This window comes from Monocercomonoides exilis (genome assembly GCF_001643675.1).
Source record: "Monocercomonoides exilis strain PA203 chromosome Unknown scaffold47-789622, whole genome shotgun sequence".
In the NCBI taxonomy this organism is placed as follows: Eukaryota; Preaxostyla; order Oxymonadida; family Polymastigidae; genus Monocercomonoides; species Monocercomonoides exilis.
The window spans coordinates 69,685-81,906 of NW_027150592.1; the positions used below are offsets into that span (position 1 = coordinate 69,685).

Here is a 12,222-nt window from a genome sequence, read left to right on the forward strand (position 1 = left end):
AAATATCAATGAAGAAGAATATTTGGTGGAAAATACGGACTTTCAAGCATTTTACGCACAAAGCACATAAAAATTGCTTTGCTCAAAACTAAATTTCGCTTTCTCAAATTTCAAAATAAATCTGATTTTCATATCTGCACACAGACGTCGTTGAAACCAAAACATAAAGTTTTCCAATATATCTCGAATGTCAAAAAATGGACCCAATTTTTATGTGTTTTTTTTATCTCAAAAAGTCAATGAAAAGTCATTATTTTTCAAAGAAAATGCCTGAAGGAAAATGTTTTGTCCCATATGTTGTATTTTTTCGAGTTCAATTAATTTCTAATTTTGAACAATATAAACTGAAATTGAAATATGACTTTCGGTTTCAATTACTGGAAAACAATCATTGTGCCGCGTTTTTGGATTCTCAAAAATATCGTGTTCTACTAATCCTGGCCACAGATCGTTACAGGCTATCAGTTGGTAGAAGTGAAAGAGGAGATGGAACTCTTTTCTATGAAATTTTGCTTCTTTGCTAATTCTCTTTCTTCATTTTTAATTCGAAAAATTTCCGTTCATGCGTTTCTGTTCTAGACTTTCAATTTGTTTTCTTTTTAAATTTGCATTTTTTATTCCATTGATTTATTTTCTATTTTCTCCTGCAAAACCGTTCATCATTTACTTACATGTGGGAACTGAATCATGCTGATTTCTTTCAGCTTGCTTGTGCGCTGATGTTTCAGAACCAAAGCAGCGTTTGGCACACAACAGCAGACAATGCAACTGCATATTGTTTTGTGTCAACCTTCTTTGGGAGTTGAGATATTATGCACTTGCAAATATGCATATTGATAAACTATCTTGTCATTAAAGTCCATTTTCTATTTTATTTTTTGGCAACAACCTTTTTTTCTTCACAAATCCAATTTTCACTCAAGAATCTGGACTATTGAAAGATAGAAAAAGTGTTTTTTTGTAGATCTTTGAAAATATTGAGAACTATATTTATTGTTTTTTTGAAATGGAATTAAATGTGAAGTGAATGAGCAAGAAATGTCAAATTTAATCATGACTCCCTTGAGAAAAAAAGACAATCATTTTTAGGATGTGCTATTAAAGCAATAGAACTTTTGAGAATTTGTATTTTGAACTCAAATCCAAGCAAAGGCTGTTGACATTTTTTGTTTCCTGGACAAAATACAAACAAATTCCATTTTCATTGAGCTTGCAAAACGGGTAACATATTCAGAAATGAAAATGATATTATGAGAATGATCAGTAGAGTTACAACTTTTGACAATTATAATGATATGATTCCACATGATTCATGTAATTCTCTGTTGTAAAACCTTTTATTTCAAAAGCTCAAAACAACTTTCAGTAATGACAGTTCTATTAAATCTCATGTTTCATCTTCGAAGAAAATGCACTCTTGTGTCTTTTTGTCAATTTGAAAATATTGTTTCATTCATAAAATGTGCAAGAGGGAAATTCGCTTATTTCAAGACTCTGATTGCCCACAGGTTTCGTTGTTGTCACTACCCACTTGTTCATCATCTGAATCTTCTTCATCGATAATGGCATCTGAAATAGTGATCATCACTGCATTTGCTGGGAAGCACTGGATAAAGTGACGTTTCAGATCAGCCAATGTGGGTCTGTCTTCAGAATTCCCTGAAGTGCACGAAATAACTGCTTGCAAATGCTTTGAGCTTTGAATTCCCTCCAAACTTGGTCTCTCTCCTTTCACGATCTTGTCTCCAGCTATTTCTGCTTCATACTCCCCAAACGGGATCTCCAGTGTAAGACACTCCCATAGCATCATACCGATAGAGAACACAACCGATTCCTTTGTTGCCTCCATTTTCTTGTTCATCAGCAGCTCAGGCGCCTTCCACCTCAAACACTCTTTTTTGAAGCCATTTTCATCCTCAAATGCCGATGAAGGAAGAGAGTCACTTTCATCATCACCACTGGTAGAAGTCACAACAGTTGATGAAGAGATGGATGATAAGTCTGAATCATCCGAAGAGAAGTCTGAATGCATCACGATGCAAATAACCATGTGTTCTGAAAACAATACAATATGAGGGCTAAGATTATCAAGAGATTGAAGAGGAGCTTCCATTTCATCAAATGAATGTAATGCTCCATTTGCAACCCAGAACAGGATTTGAGCAGCTGTCATCTCTCTTTCTTTCAAGGAGCCAATCTCCATCTCCTTCTTCTCATTCCTTCCATGAAGCAGCATGAACAGTGAATCCCTCAGATCCACAATCAGCTTCTCATGAGGGGATGAACAGGCCATTGCATCCACCAGATTCGACATCGATGAAGTGGTTGGGCACAAATCCTCCCTTCGAACAAATGTGGATTCTGTATCTGAAGTGTCTGTAGTTGAAGTGGATGAAATGGAAGGTGATGGCGTTCTCTTCCTGAGCTCTTCTTCCTCCTCCTTTTCTAATGCCCAATCAGGAATCTTATCTGAGTCTTTTCCCAATATGTATTCAGTTGAGTCACTCTCGGAGAGAAGATGTTCTGATGACTCTGAGTGTCCCAAGCTTTTCGCATACACTCTCTTCTTTATCTTTTCTTCATTTTTCTTCTCAGCCTCCCTTTCTGCTCTCCTCCATTGCTCCTCTGGAGACATCTCCATCGTCACCATCTCGAACGCCTTCGGATCCTTTTTGATGTTATCATTCACAATCTCTTCTAATTCTTCTGTTCTGTTCTTTGCTTTTCTCCATCGAACAAAAAAGATGATAAATCCAAGAAATACAATTAGAAAAAGTGTTGATAGCATTATAATAATTATAAATGCCCATGATGACTTTTCTTCTTTTCCACCTTCAGCAACAATATTATCTCCCTTTGATTGGGGTTCACTTTTGTTCTTCAGAATGATTGCTTCAGTGGAAGATGGCGAATCTTCATTTTCAAAAAGAATGCACACTGACACTTCTGTTCCATCACCAGCTTTTCTGAAAAGCTCTGTTACAATCACTCCAACAACTGCATTTTCTGATACAAAGGCTGATTCTTCGAAGTTGAATGTTTCAATCAATTCCTCGTCACCTTCTTTGAACAAGACAGAGAATGACAAATTGCAAGGCAGAAGAAGCGATCCTTCAAATTTGAGATTTGTAATTGTTCCATTCTCTTCGCTTTTCACACTCTCCAGCACAGGAATGAAGAACGATGATTCCCTTTCAGAAACTATTCCTCCAAAGTTGCACCCATCATTCAACATCCAAAGTGATGCATTCGGCAACACTCCATCCCCTCCTTTCAGACTCATCACATTCAGCTCCCCTGCTCCTGCACACAGCACATTCCTCCGAGCTGATCCATACCCTGCAACCTCTGGATTGTTGTTCCGAAACTCACTTTTTTCAATGGAAACAATCCCACCCCATATGGACATCCCTCCTTTCCCAGAATTCGCCACCTCTGAGTATTTCACACAAATCGTGCTGTTTATCGTGTCAACAAGTGATCCATTCCACTTGCATAGTTCATCTCTTTTCCTTTCATCGTCAACCTCTTCTTCCTCTGCCATTTCCTTTTCTCCCTCGAAAATGCATGAGTCCAAATCAACCATTTTGCACAAGGACACACAAAGCTCATCGCCTTTCTCTTTCTTCATTCTGTTCTCCTTCACAGTGCAGTTTGCAAATCTCATTGCTCCTCTGAATCCATTGCACATAATGACTGCCGATTCTGAGTGACTCGATGTGATGTTCACAAATTCAGAAACACTCATCATGGCAACTGGCTCATTGTTCTCCTCTTCTTGCTTTCTTTTGGGTTTTGCTTCTTGAATATCAACAATGCTTCCATTCCTCAGCTCAACATTTTTCATCACCATTTTTTCAATCGACACCTCGCCTTTCACACCTTGCATCTCAAAAATCGATGCTTCAGCAATGATCCCTGAAATATTGATGCTATCAAGGGTCATCTTGCATTCTCTTGATGAAAGAAAACTCTCGCAAAGCACAGCATCAAAGCAGTTCAAACCAAGCACTTTCAAAGCAGATCCCTCTGAAAACACAAGAACAGACTTCTCAAATGTCAATCCTTCAATATTCACAGAGCTCATCAAAACACTTCCACCAACACATTTCACAGCCGAAAATGGAATGCTCAATCTGTTGTCACTTCCCTCTTCACTCACTTTCATTCTCCCAAATATACACGAGGCAACCGACAGTTCTCCATTTTCTTCACACAACAGAACACTCGACTGCTTGCCAATCACCGATTGCTCAGAAAACACAACACTCAACCCTTGAAGCATCACATCTCCGCTGCAGCTAATCACACTTTCTGCTTCGTCTTCTGCTCCAATCATCAGAACAACCATCCCTTCTCCTTTCCCTTTTCTCTGAAGCACAACATTCTCTGCTCGCATCCACCCTTCAATCGGCACACATCCCTCAATCAGTATCCTCCTGTCATAATCCCCCTGAACATGCTCATTCCCAACATCCACGGTTCGGCACGGTGCAGACGCAGACCCACACATCCTTGTCTCATCAAACGTTGTGGATGACACATAAACAGTATCCGATCGGTAAAACAGCACATATCCAATCAGGTTGATATCCTCATCCTCCTCCCCCAGCGTCGAGTCTCTCCCATACAGCGCATCTGTCCTGTTGAACACCCCTTCATCCATCCGGAACACAAACTGTCGCTCGTTGATCTGTGCACTTATCAAATAGCAAACAACAAACACATCTCTCCCCTTCACAGCCATGTTGTTCCTGAACAGCGTGTTGTTCAGCAAAAACACAAGCTCCCCCTCCCCATGGCAGTCCAAGAACAAAAACCCTCCTTTTCCTTTCACTGCACTGCACAATGTTCCATTCGAGTCTTTGATCTCAAACTTCATCCATCTTTCATATTCGCAATGCAGCACTCCTCCTTCTCTCTCTTCTGCAGAGCTGCATCCTTCAAACGAGCTGTTCAGCACAACGAAAGAATACCCACTCCTCAACACATGTGAGCCAACAATGCTGGGCTTTCTCTTTTCTTCCACTCCTGTCTGCTGAACAGAAGAGAAAGTGCACCCTTCAATCACAACTCCAAGCTCCTCTGCTCCATTCTGTTTGCTTCCATCTTCAATCTCCAATGCACATCCTTCCTCAAACTCCACTCTCATTGCTTTTGTCCTGTTCATTCCAAAATATGACGAACCGCCACCAACCACAAAAATTGAAGCTCCCATCGTCAATTCATCAATCACACATCCGATTATTTCAACTTTGCCCGAGCTCTGCCGAATCAGATTAAAATTCATCCCTGATGCTCCACCCTGCTTTGCAAAATCGCATCTCTCAACACCCAGCTCGCTTTTCTGCTGATTCACTGCAAATAACACATATTTTCTCTCTGAAAGAGTGCTTCCAAGCAATATGCTCAGCATCCTCAACCTCCCTTTTCCACTCACAAGCACAGCATCTTCTCTGCTCCCACTCACCTCACAGCTCACAACAAGAGCGGTCTTCTCATTTTCCAATCCCGATTCAACCTGGTGATCGTCAAGCTCCATCTCTTCCTTCATCCAGTTCTCATCCATCAAATTGAGCATTTTCTGGCTTCCTTCGCTTTCACTGCTTGACAGCCGTTCCAGCCCAAACCCAACTGTCCCACACATCACTCTGTTGTCTCCACAGCCAATCGCATCATATCCGTTTTCTGATGATACCCATATCTCTGGTGCAAAATGCTCAAACAAAAACAGACCCAAATCCACACCCTCACCAAAATGCTCATCACTTCCCACAAACGCATTTTGTTCCTCCTTCCAAGTGCAGATCCATTCTCCAAAGTGCAGCATGCTCACACTCGAATTCAGCTTGTCGCTCATCACAAACACATTCTTCCCTTGTTTCGCTTTGTTTGTGCCTCCAAATGCAACTGATGAAAAGAAATACTCCTCACCATCGCTTTTGCATTCAACATACACTCCCCCTCCTTTCCCACTCTCTGAACTGCATTCACACCCTCCAAACTGTGAATCATTCACCACACTCAAACTGCTGCCACATCCCATGCTCATTCCCAATGCCCCTCCTCTTTCTGACTTTGCTGATTTGCATCCCTCAAACACCACAGCATCCAGCTCAACAATCATTGTTGTCTGGACATTCGACATTGCACTCAGCACACACGCTTCGCCATTCGTGTTTTCAACAGAAGTGATCGTGCAATTCTGCATCGATATCTTGCATTCACTTTGCGGAGATGAATAAGCAATGCACAGCACGCTCCTTCCTTCAACCTTCACGTTTTCCACAATACATCCAATCATTTTCCATTCCCCAACACTTGACGAACACACAAACGGAGAACTTGCAAATGAGAGAACTCCCTGCTTCCCAATCACTTTCACATCCATCATTTCAACACTGCCACCATCTGCCTTGAGAAGGCAAAACCCAACCTTCTGTTGAGGTGTCAAGCTCAAAAATGAAAAGGAATCCATCTTCAGCACTCCATCTCGTGAATTCAGCAGCGACTCCACTCCTTCTGGAGATATGAACGAGCTCGGAAATAACAAATCCACGCTTTCCCATGCTGCGTCTGCTTCACTCACCAGCACATCCTTTTCGCTCCCACCAAGTGATCCACTCAAATTAATTCCAACTGCTTCCGAAGACCCAACCCCTTTCACAGACACACCAGAAATATTCAACTGCTTTCCACAAACCCCATTTTCCTTCACAACAATTCTTCCATCTCCTTCAACAGAGCCCAAATGCTTCATGCTCTCATCCAGTGTTTTGCATGGATACAGCACATGACCACAATATGTTGCATCCTCTCCGCTCTGTCCAACATACACTTCTTTCCCCAAAAATCCTGAAAGAAACACAAACAAATCAACATCACATCCCCTTGCCACCTGGTTATCGCTCCCAAACAGCGAATTCTCTTTGTTCTCAATCGAGCTCCAAAACGGAAACACCAGCTGAGTGACACTCATCCGAAGATCCTCACACACAAAATAGATATCTCTCCCACATGTTGCCTTGTTTCCTGAAAACTGGAGTTCCATCATTCTTATCCCTGATCCGAGTGTTGCATCCAAATACATCCCACCACCTCTGCCACTTTTTGTTTCATCACCAGCCTCCGTAGATGCTTCGCATCCATCAAACGAAGTGCCATTCAGCAAAATCACTTCCTTGTCAGCATCCACAGTGATTTTCATACATCCGCCTTTTTTGCTCATTCTTCCCAAACATCCTTCAAAAACGCACTCAGAACATGATATCATCCCCTTTGATGCCAATCCATCAACAACACTTGGACAGTCACCGACTGATTCGATGTTGCAGATGTTGCACAGATTCATCTCCAGCAACCCTCCCTCTGAAAGAGATAAAAGAGGAACTGAAGAGCGCATTGATGTGCATTCCACGTTGTTCAGACTCATCTTTCCTCCTTTTGCCTCCAGAAGAGGAGCACTGAAGCTCAGCGATTCTGTTGCTTTTTCCCCTTCAATCCTCATATCATTCAAATCTATCCTCCCATCTCCTGTTGCTGGTCTCAACACAATCATTCTCTGCATTTGATGTCGCTCCTCTTCACACACCCTCACAAAAGTCAGACTTTCCATTGCCAGTCGTCCCTCATTCACCAACCACAGCGCTTCTTTTCCATTCTCAAGAAGTTGCGAGCTGATTGTTGTGTCTGCTCTCCCTTTGCCCCGGATTCCAATCCTCTTTTCTCCCACCTCAATCGTGGTTCCCTCTTGTTCATATCTTCCTCTCAGAAGATGAATGCTGCAGTCCATCCAGTTCACAAATTGACTGGTGGCATATCCAATTGTCAGACATGCATCAGATTCACTTTTCCCGCACATGCTCTTGTTATCTGAACCAGATGTGCTCACATATCTTTCAATCAGAGTCTCACCGATCCAATCAGAAAAATCATGAGTTAAATCGCTCATGCTCATTGCAGATTTCTCTGATGTGAAACAATTGAAAAATAATTCTGAAGTCAAAGGATATTCTGAAATGCGATTTAAATAAATATCATTTCCAATTCCTCCATCAGCAGAATTGTTGTTAAAATAGCAATAAGATAACCACGTTCTGGGAAGAACAAATCCTTTCCAAAGATATAATTCAATTGCCCCAGCATATTCACCGTTTGCTCTGTTGTGCTGAAAGTCACATTCTCTCAATGAAAAAGAACTATTGCAATACTGAATAGAACCAGCTCCTCCAACACCTGCTGCCATGCCATATCGAAACGAACATCTTTCAACCAGACTTTCTTCTTCTTCATTTCTTTTTTGAGGAATGATACGTTCAGTTTGTTCTTTTTTTGGTGAAAATCCTGTAATATCTGACGAAAATGAGCTCAAAGAGCTTGCACAATGCCTGGATTTCTCATTCGGGCAGACACAGTCAAAATTTGTTCCTCCAACATATGTTGTTACAATAAGAGCTTGATTTCCGCTTGTTGTTTTCCCGAATTCAAAATGGCAATCTCCAATATAGAATCCTGTTGAGACATTCAAAAATTCAGTTGTACCTCTATTAGCAGCTGAATTTCCAGAGAAATTTGATTTTTTGATATGCACGCACATAATGTTGAAGACAAATAATGCCCCAGCTTTTCCTAATGCTGTACACTTCTTGAATTTGCAGTCAACAATACAAAGAGCAAGTGATGGCTGGTCGTCTGCTGTTATTGCCCCTCCGTTTTCCCCTGAGCAACTTTCAAAATCTGTTGAGATGAAAGAAATAGAACTCGAAATGTCAGCATGACTCGATGTATTGCGTGTATTCGAAGAATGGAAACATCGCACAAATGAGCAGTTGGTTGTGAAAAGCTGTGCTTGTTGGCTGTTCATGGAAGCAACAATTCCTCCATAGATCGCATCATCCACATTGCAAAACACACAGTTGCTCAGCATCGATGTGAAGGCATTTTCTGTGCAAATATTTGATTGTCTGTTTGTTACTACAGTGGAGATGTTGAAGAAGAGCGTTTGTGTGAGCGAAACAGAAGAGATGCTTTCTGAGTGCAAAAATGGCCCTTGCTTCAGTTCAAAACACGAAAAAGCAGAATTCTCAACAATCAGATTCCCATCACCCACAGCCGATGGATGAACACTTGGTGACAAAACAACTGGCTGAACTGAAAATGCCCGACAATCAGCGAAGCAAAACGATATGTTGCGCAAATGGATGTTCCCACCAAGATGGAAAATCAGACTTTTCTGCAATGGTCCACAAAAAGTGATCTTGCAGTCATTCAGCACAAGCAAAGACTCTCCTTCCAGATGCACAACGTGTTCTTGTTCTTTTGGAGTGAAACCCCCTTTTCTCACTTCCAGTGATGCATTCCTCAATTGAATGCTTGTTTTCATCTCGCACCAATCAGAACTCTTGACACGCAATGAAAATAAGTTGCGTTTGTCATTGTAAAAGCTTCCACTTAAATAGAGTGAATTGTGGTGATTGATTTGCTCCAATAATCCAGGCGAGCTCAGCTGCTCATTCAACTGAAGGGAGTGTTGCTGTGCGATGCAATAAGATTGCACCAGATACAGCACAAAACATTGCCATATCATGCGAACTTTCAAAATCAAGATTCTTTAACTGAAAAACTGAAACGGGTCTGATCAGCATTCGGAAGAACAAATTATGCTTTCACTTCAGCTTTAAAGGAAAATTTCTTATTTCAATGTGATAAAAATCGAAAAATGAAGATTTGGAAATTCCATTCCACGTCCAAGCGTAATCTTTCCAAAAATAAGTGTGCTCATCATAATTCTTCAACTTTTCATTTTTTTCAGTTTCAAAGCTCTTCAAAACAAAAATATCAGAATAAAATGAAACGATTATAAAAGATGTCAAATAAATCATAAAAAAAAAAAGGAAGCAAACAATTATTCATTCCAATAATGATTAAAAGAATCAACGAATTCCGGTATTTCTTTTATATCTCTTTTGAAAGACAAGCTCTGTCAAATCTTCTTCACAAATGTCAAATGCCATCTCCAGAGGTTTTGCACAATCATCTTATAAAAAACTTTAATTGATTTTTCATCTCTTCTTTTTCTGATTGCATCTCCAAATATGTGAGAATTCTTTGCCAAACTGCGATGCCATTCATTTGCTTCTTCCATTTTTTTCTTGTAAATTCCTTTTTTTCCCCTTTCATTGCACCTCTCTTCTCAACGTCTTTGCAAAATCTTTGGCTTTTCTTCGCTGCTTCTTTGTTTTGGCCAGAAATACTTTTGCTCGTTGGAAGCCGTGGAAATAATCAACAAGAACCAATTTCGAGTCTGCATTGGACTTCCAAAAAGAGTTGCGCTGTTCTTCATTCTGATGAATCTTGCTGGTTTTGCTGGTCTGATTTCCTTTCACCCCACTTCCATTCTGCCACAAACCACTTGACCTGCTGCCCAAAGGAGAATGCGTGCAATCTTCCAGTGAACCTCTTTCCTGTCGATTTGTCACAGATTCATCTTTCAATCCACATGAAGAATTCTGAGCAAATTTCATTCGTGATGCCTGTTTTGCAGCTATCACTCGAGAATCTCGCATTGCATCCCCTTTGCTTCCTGACTCTGCTTGTGCTCGCAGAAGCGTTGAATGAGCAAAAGCATCAAACTCATCCCCAGCAAATCTGTTGCTCTCTTCGCCTCTGTCATCTGCCATGCCTTTCGAAGGAGCACTTGCTGCACTGAATGTGTGTGGCTGTGCTGCTGATGGCGATCCAGGCGGAGTGCACGAAGAAGGCGACAGAGAGGCTCCTTCTCTCCATTTCCCAAACTTCCCCAGCAGATCGCTCTCCAAATCGCTCTGCTCCTTCCCGCTCTCTTTGCGAACTCTCCAAAAAAACGTGCTTGCATCCCCTGAAAACGATGGCTCAGGCTTCTTTGCAGCTCCCAAGCTCCCTTTATCTGCAATGTCCGAATTCGAATCAGAAGAAGAAGAAGAAGAAGAAGGCATCTCATTCAAATTTCTTTGCCCCTCCCACTTTCTGTTGCTGTCAAAAAGAGAGAACGGCGCAGACTGCCTCACTCCAAGTGTGCTGATGCTCCTTTTCGCCTGTCTTCGCCCGTTTAACGAGATGCTCTTTTCACCCCAAGCATTGTTTGATAGCCTGTTCTCTGTGCCTATCGGATGTGCTGGATGATATTCCCATCCAGCTGAAGATGAAAATGATGCTTGCAGACGGAATTGTGCAGGATGCGAATGAGGCGTTGTGGCTGCTGGAAATGATGGGATCGATTGAAGACGCCTTTCTTCGTTCCATTCAATCGGAGCTCTTCCCCAGCTGTTTTTCGAAGATTTCGCTTGTTCTTCACAAAAGCCAGATGGCATTCGATCTCTCAGATGCTCTCCAGACACAGGAAACGGAGAGAACGAGCAAAGACTGCCAGAAAGCGGTCGAGCTCTGCCTGCTGAAAGCGAACGAGACTCAAATCCAGAACTTGTTCTCAGATGCTGTTCATTTGAAAGCTTTCCTAAAATCGTGTTACGAGCAGTTTTATCTGCAAAACTGAAGGATATGTCGACACTTGAAGGAGAAAGCGACCGACGGAGAAACACAGCACACGAAGGCAGTCGCGTGGAAGGAGAAATTGCACGAATCAACGAAAATGAAGACCCAGAATTTGCAGGCGGAAAACCAAATCGACAAGTGCTTGGTGAAGCGCCACTTTTCTCTTGATGTGATCGCATCATTGGGGTAGGAGAAAAAAACGAACGCATTTTGCCTGAAGCACCACCTCTGCTGTTCAGAACAGACAAAACTGCTTGAGTCGGTGTGAGAGGTTTCCAAGGTAACAATGCAATAATTTTGCTTGAATCAAATTTTCTTCGCAACATTTCCACTTTTTATCAAGTCCTTTCGGTAGTTAGTTTTTGAAAATCTTCTACAATCCTTAATTTTTTTTCTCTTTTTTAAGCATAAAAATTTTGTTTGTGAACTTACAGTTTCGTTTGGAAAAAGAATGCGCATTCTTGTTTTAAACGAAAAACACAACAGCAAACCTTGTTCTTTTTCATTATTCTTCAAAACAATATTTTCTATTTCCGCTAAATGAGAGAAGGAGAAGCACAATGTACGTATCATGTGAGTAATCTTTAAACTTTATTAATACAATTAAAGATAAAACAAAAGAGCTATAATTGAAATAACCTTGTTATTTCAAGGAATAAGCTGCAGAATAACTTTTCATACATAAAAATGGCT

The 12,222-nt window shown here is 41.1% G+C and overlaps 2 protein-coding genes across 2 annotated transcripts; both read right to left on the reverse strand.

The window, feature by feature from the left end:
• Nucleotides 1-967: 967 nt before the first annotated feature.
• Nucleotides 968-9,586, reverse strand: MONOS_7393 (uncharacterized protein; the record flags this gene model as incomplete). Its single annotated transcript, XM_067877713.1, has 1 exon — nucleotides 968-9,586. One exon carries the CDS (start codon nucleotides 9,584-9,586, stop codon nucleotides 1,487-1,489), a length of 8,100 nt encoding a protein of 2,699 aa, XP_067721349.1. The 3' UTR covers nucleotides 968-1,486.
• A 192-nt stretch (nucleotides 9,587-9,778) lies between these two features.
• Nucleotides 9,779-12,212, reverse strand: MONOS_7394 (uncharacterized protein). Its single transcript, XM_067877714.1, has 2 exons — nucleotides 12,021-12,212; nucleotides 9,779-11,956 (listed from the first exon to the last, which is right to left on the reverse strand). Exon 2 carries the CDS (start codon nucleotides 11,853-11,855, stop codon nucleotides 10,176-10,178), a length of 1,680 nt encoding a protein of 559 aa, XP_067721350.1. The 5' UTR covers nucleotides 11,856-11,956; nucleotides 12,021-12,212; the 3' UTR covers nucleotides 9,779-10,175.
• Between the last annotated feature and the right edge of the window lie 10 nt (nucleotides 12,213-12,222).

What these genes read in the sequence shown, in the direction of transcription:
- MONOS_7394 (XM_067877714.1), bottom strand. Translation starts at nt 11,855, where the DNA reads ATGTTGCGAAGAAAATTTGATTCAAGCAAAATTATTGCATTGTTACCT.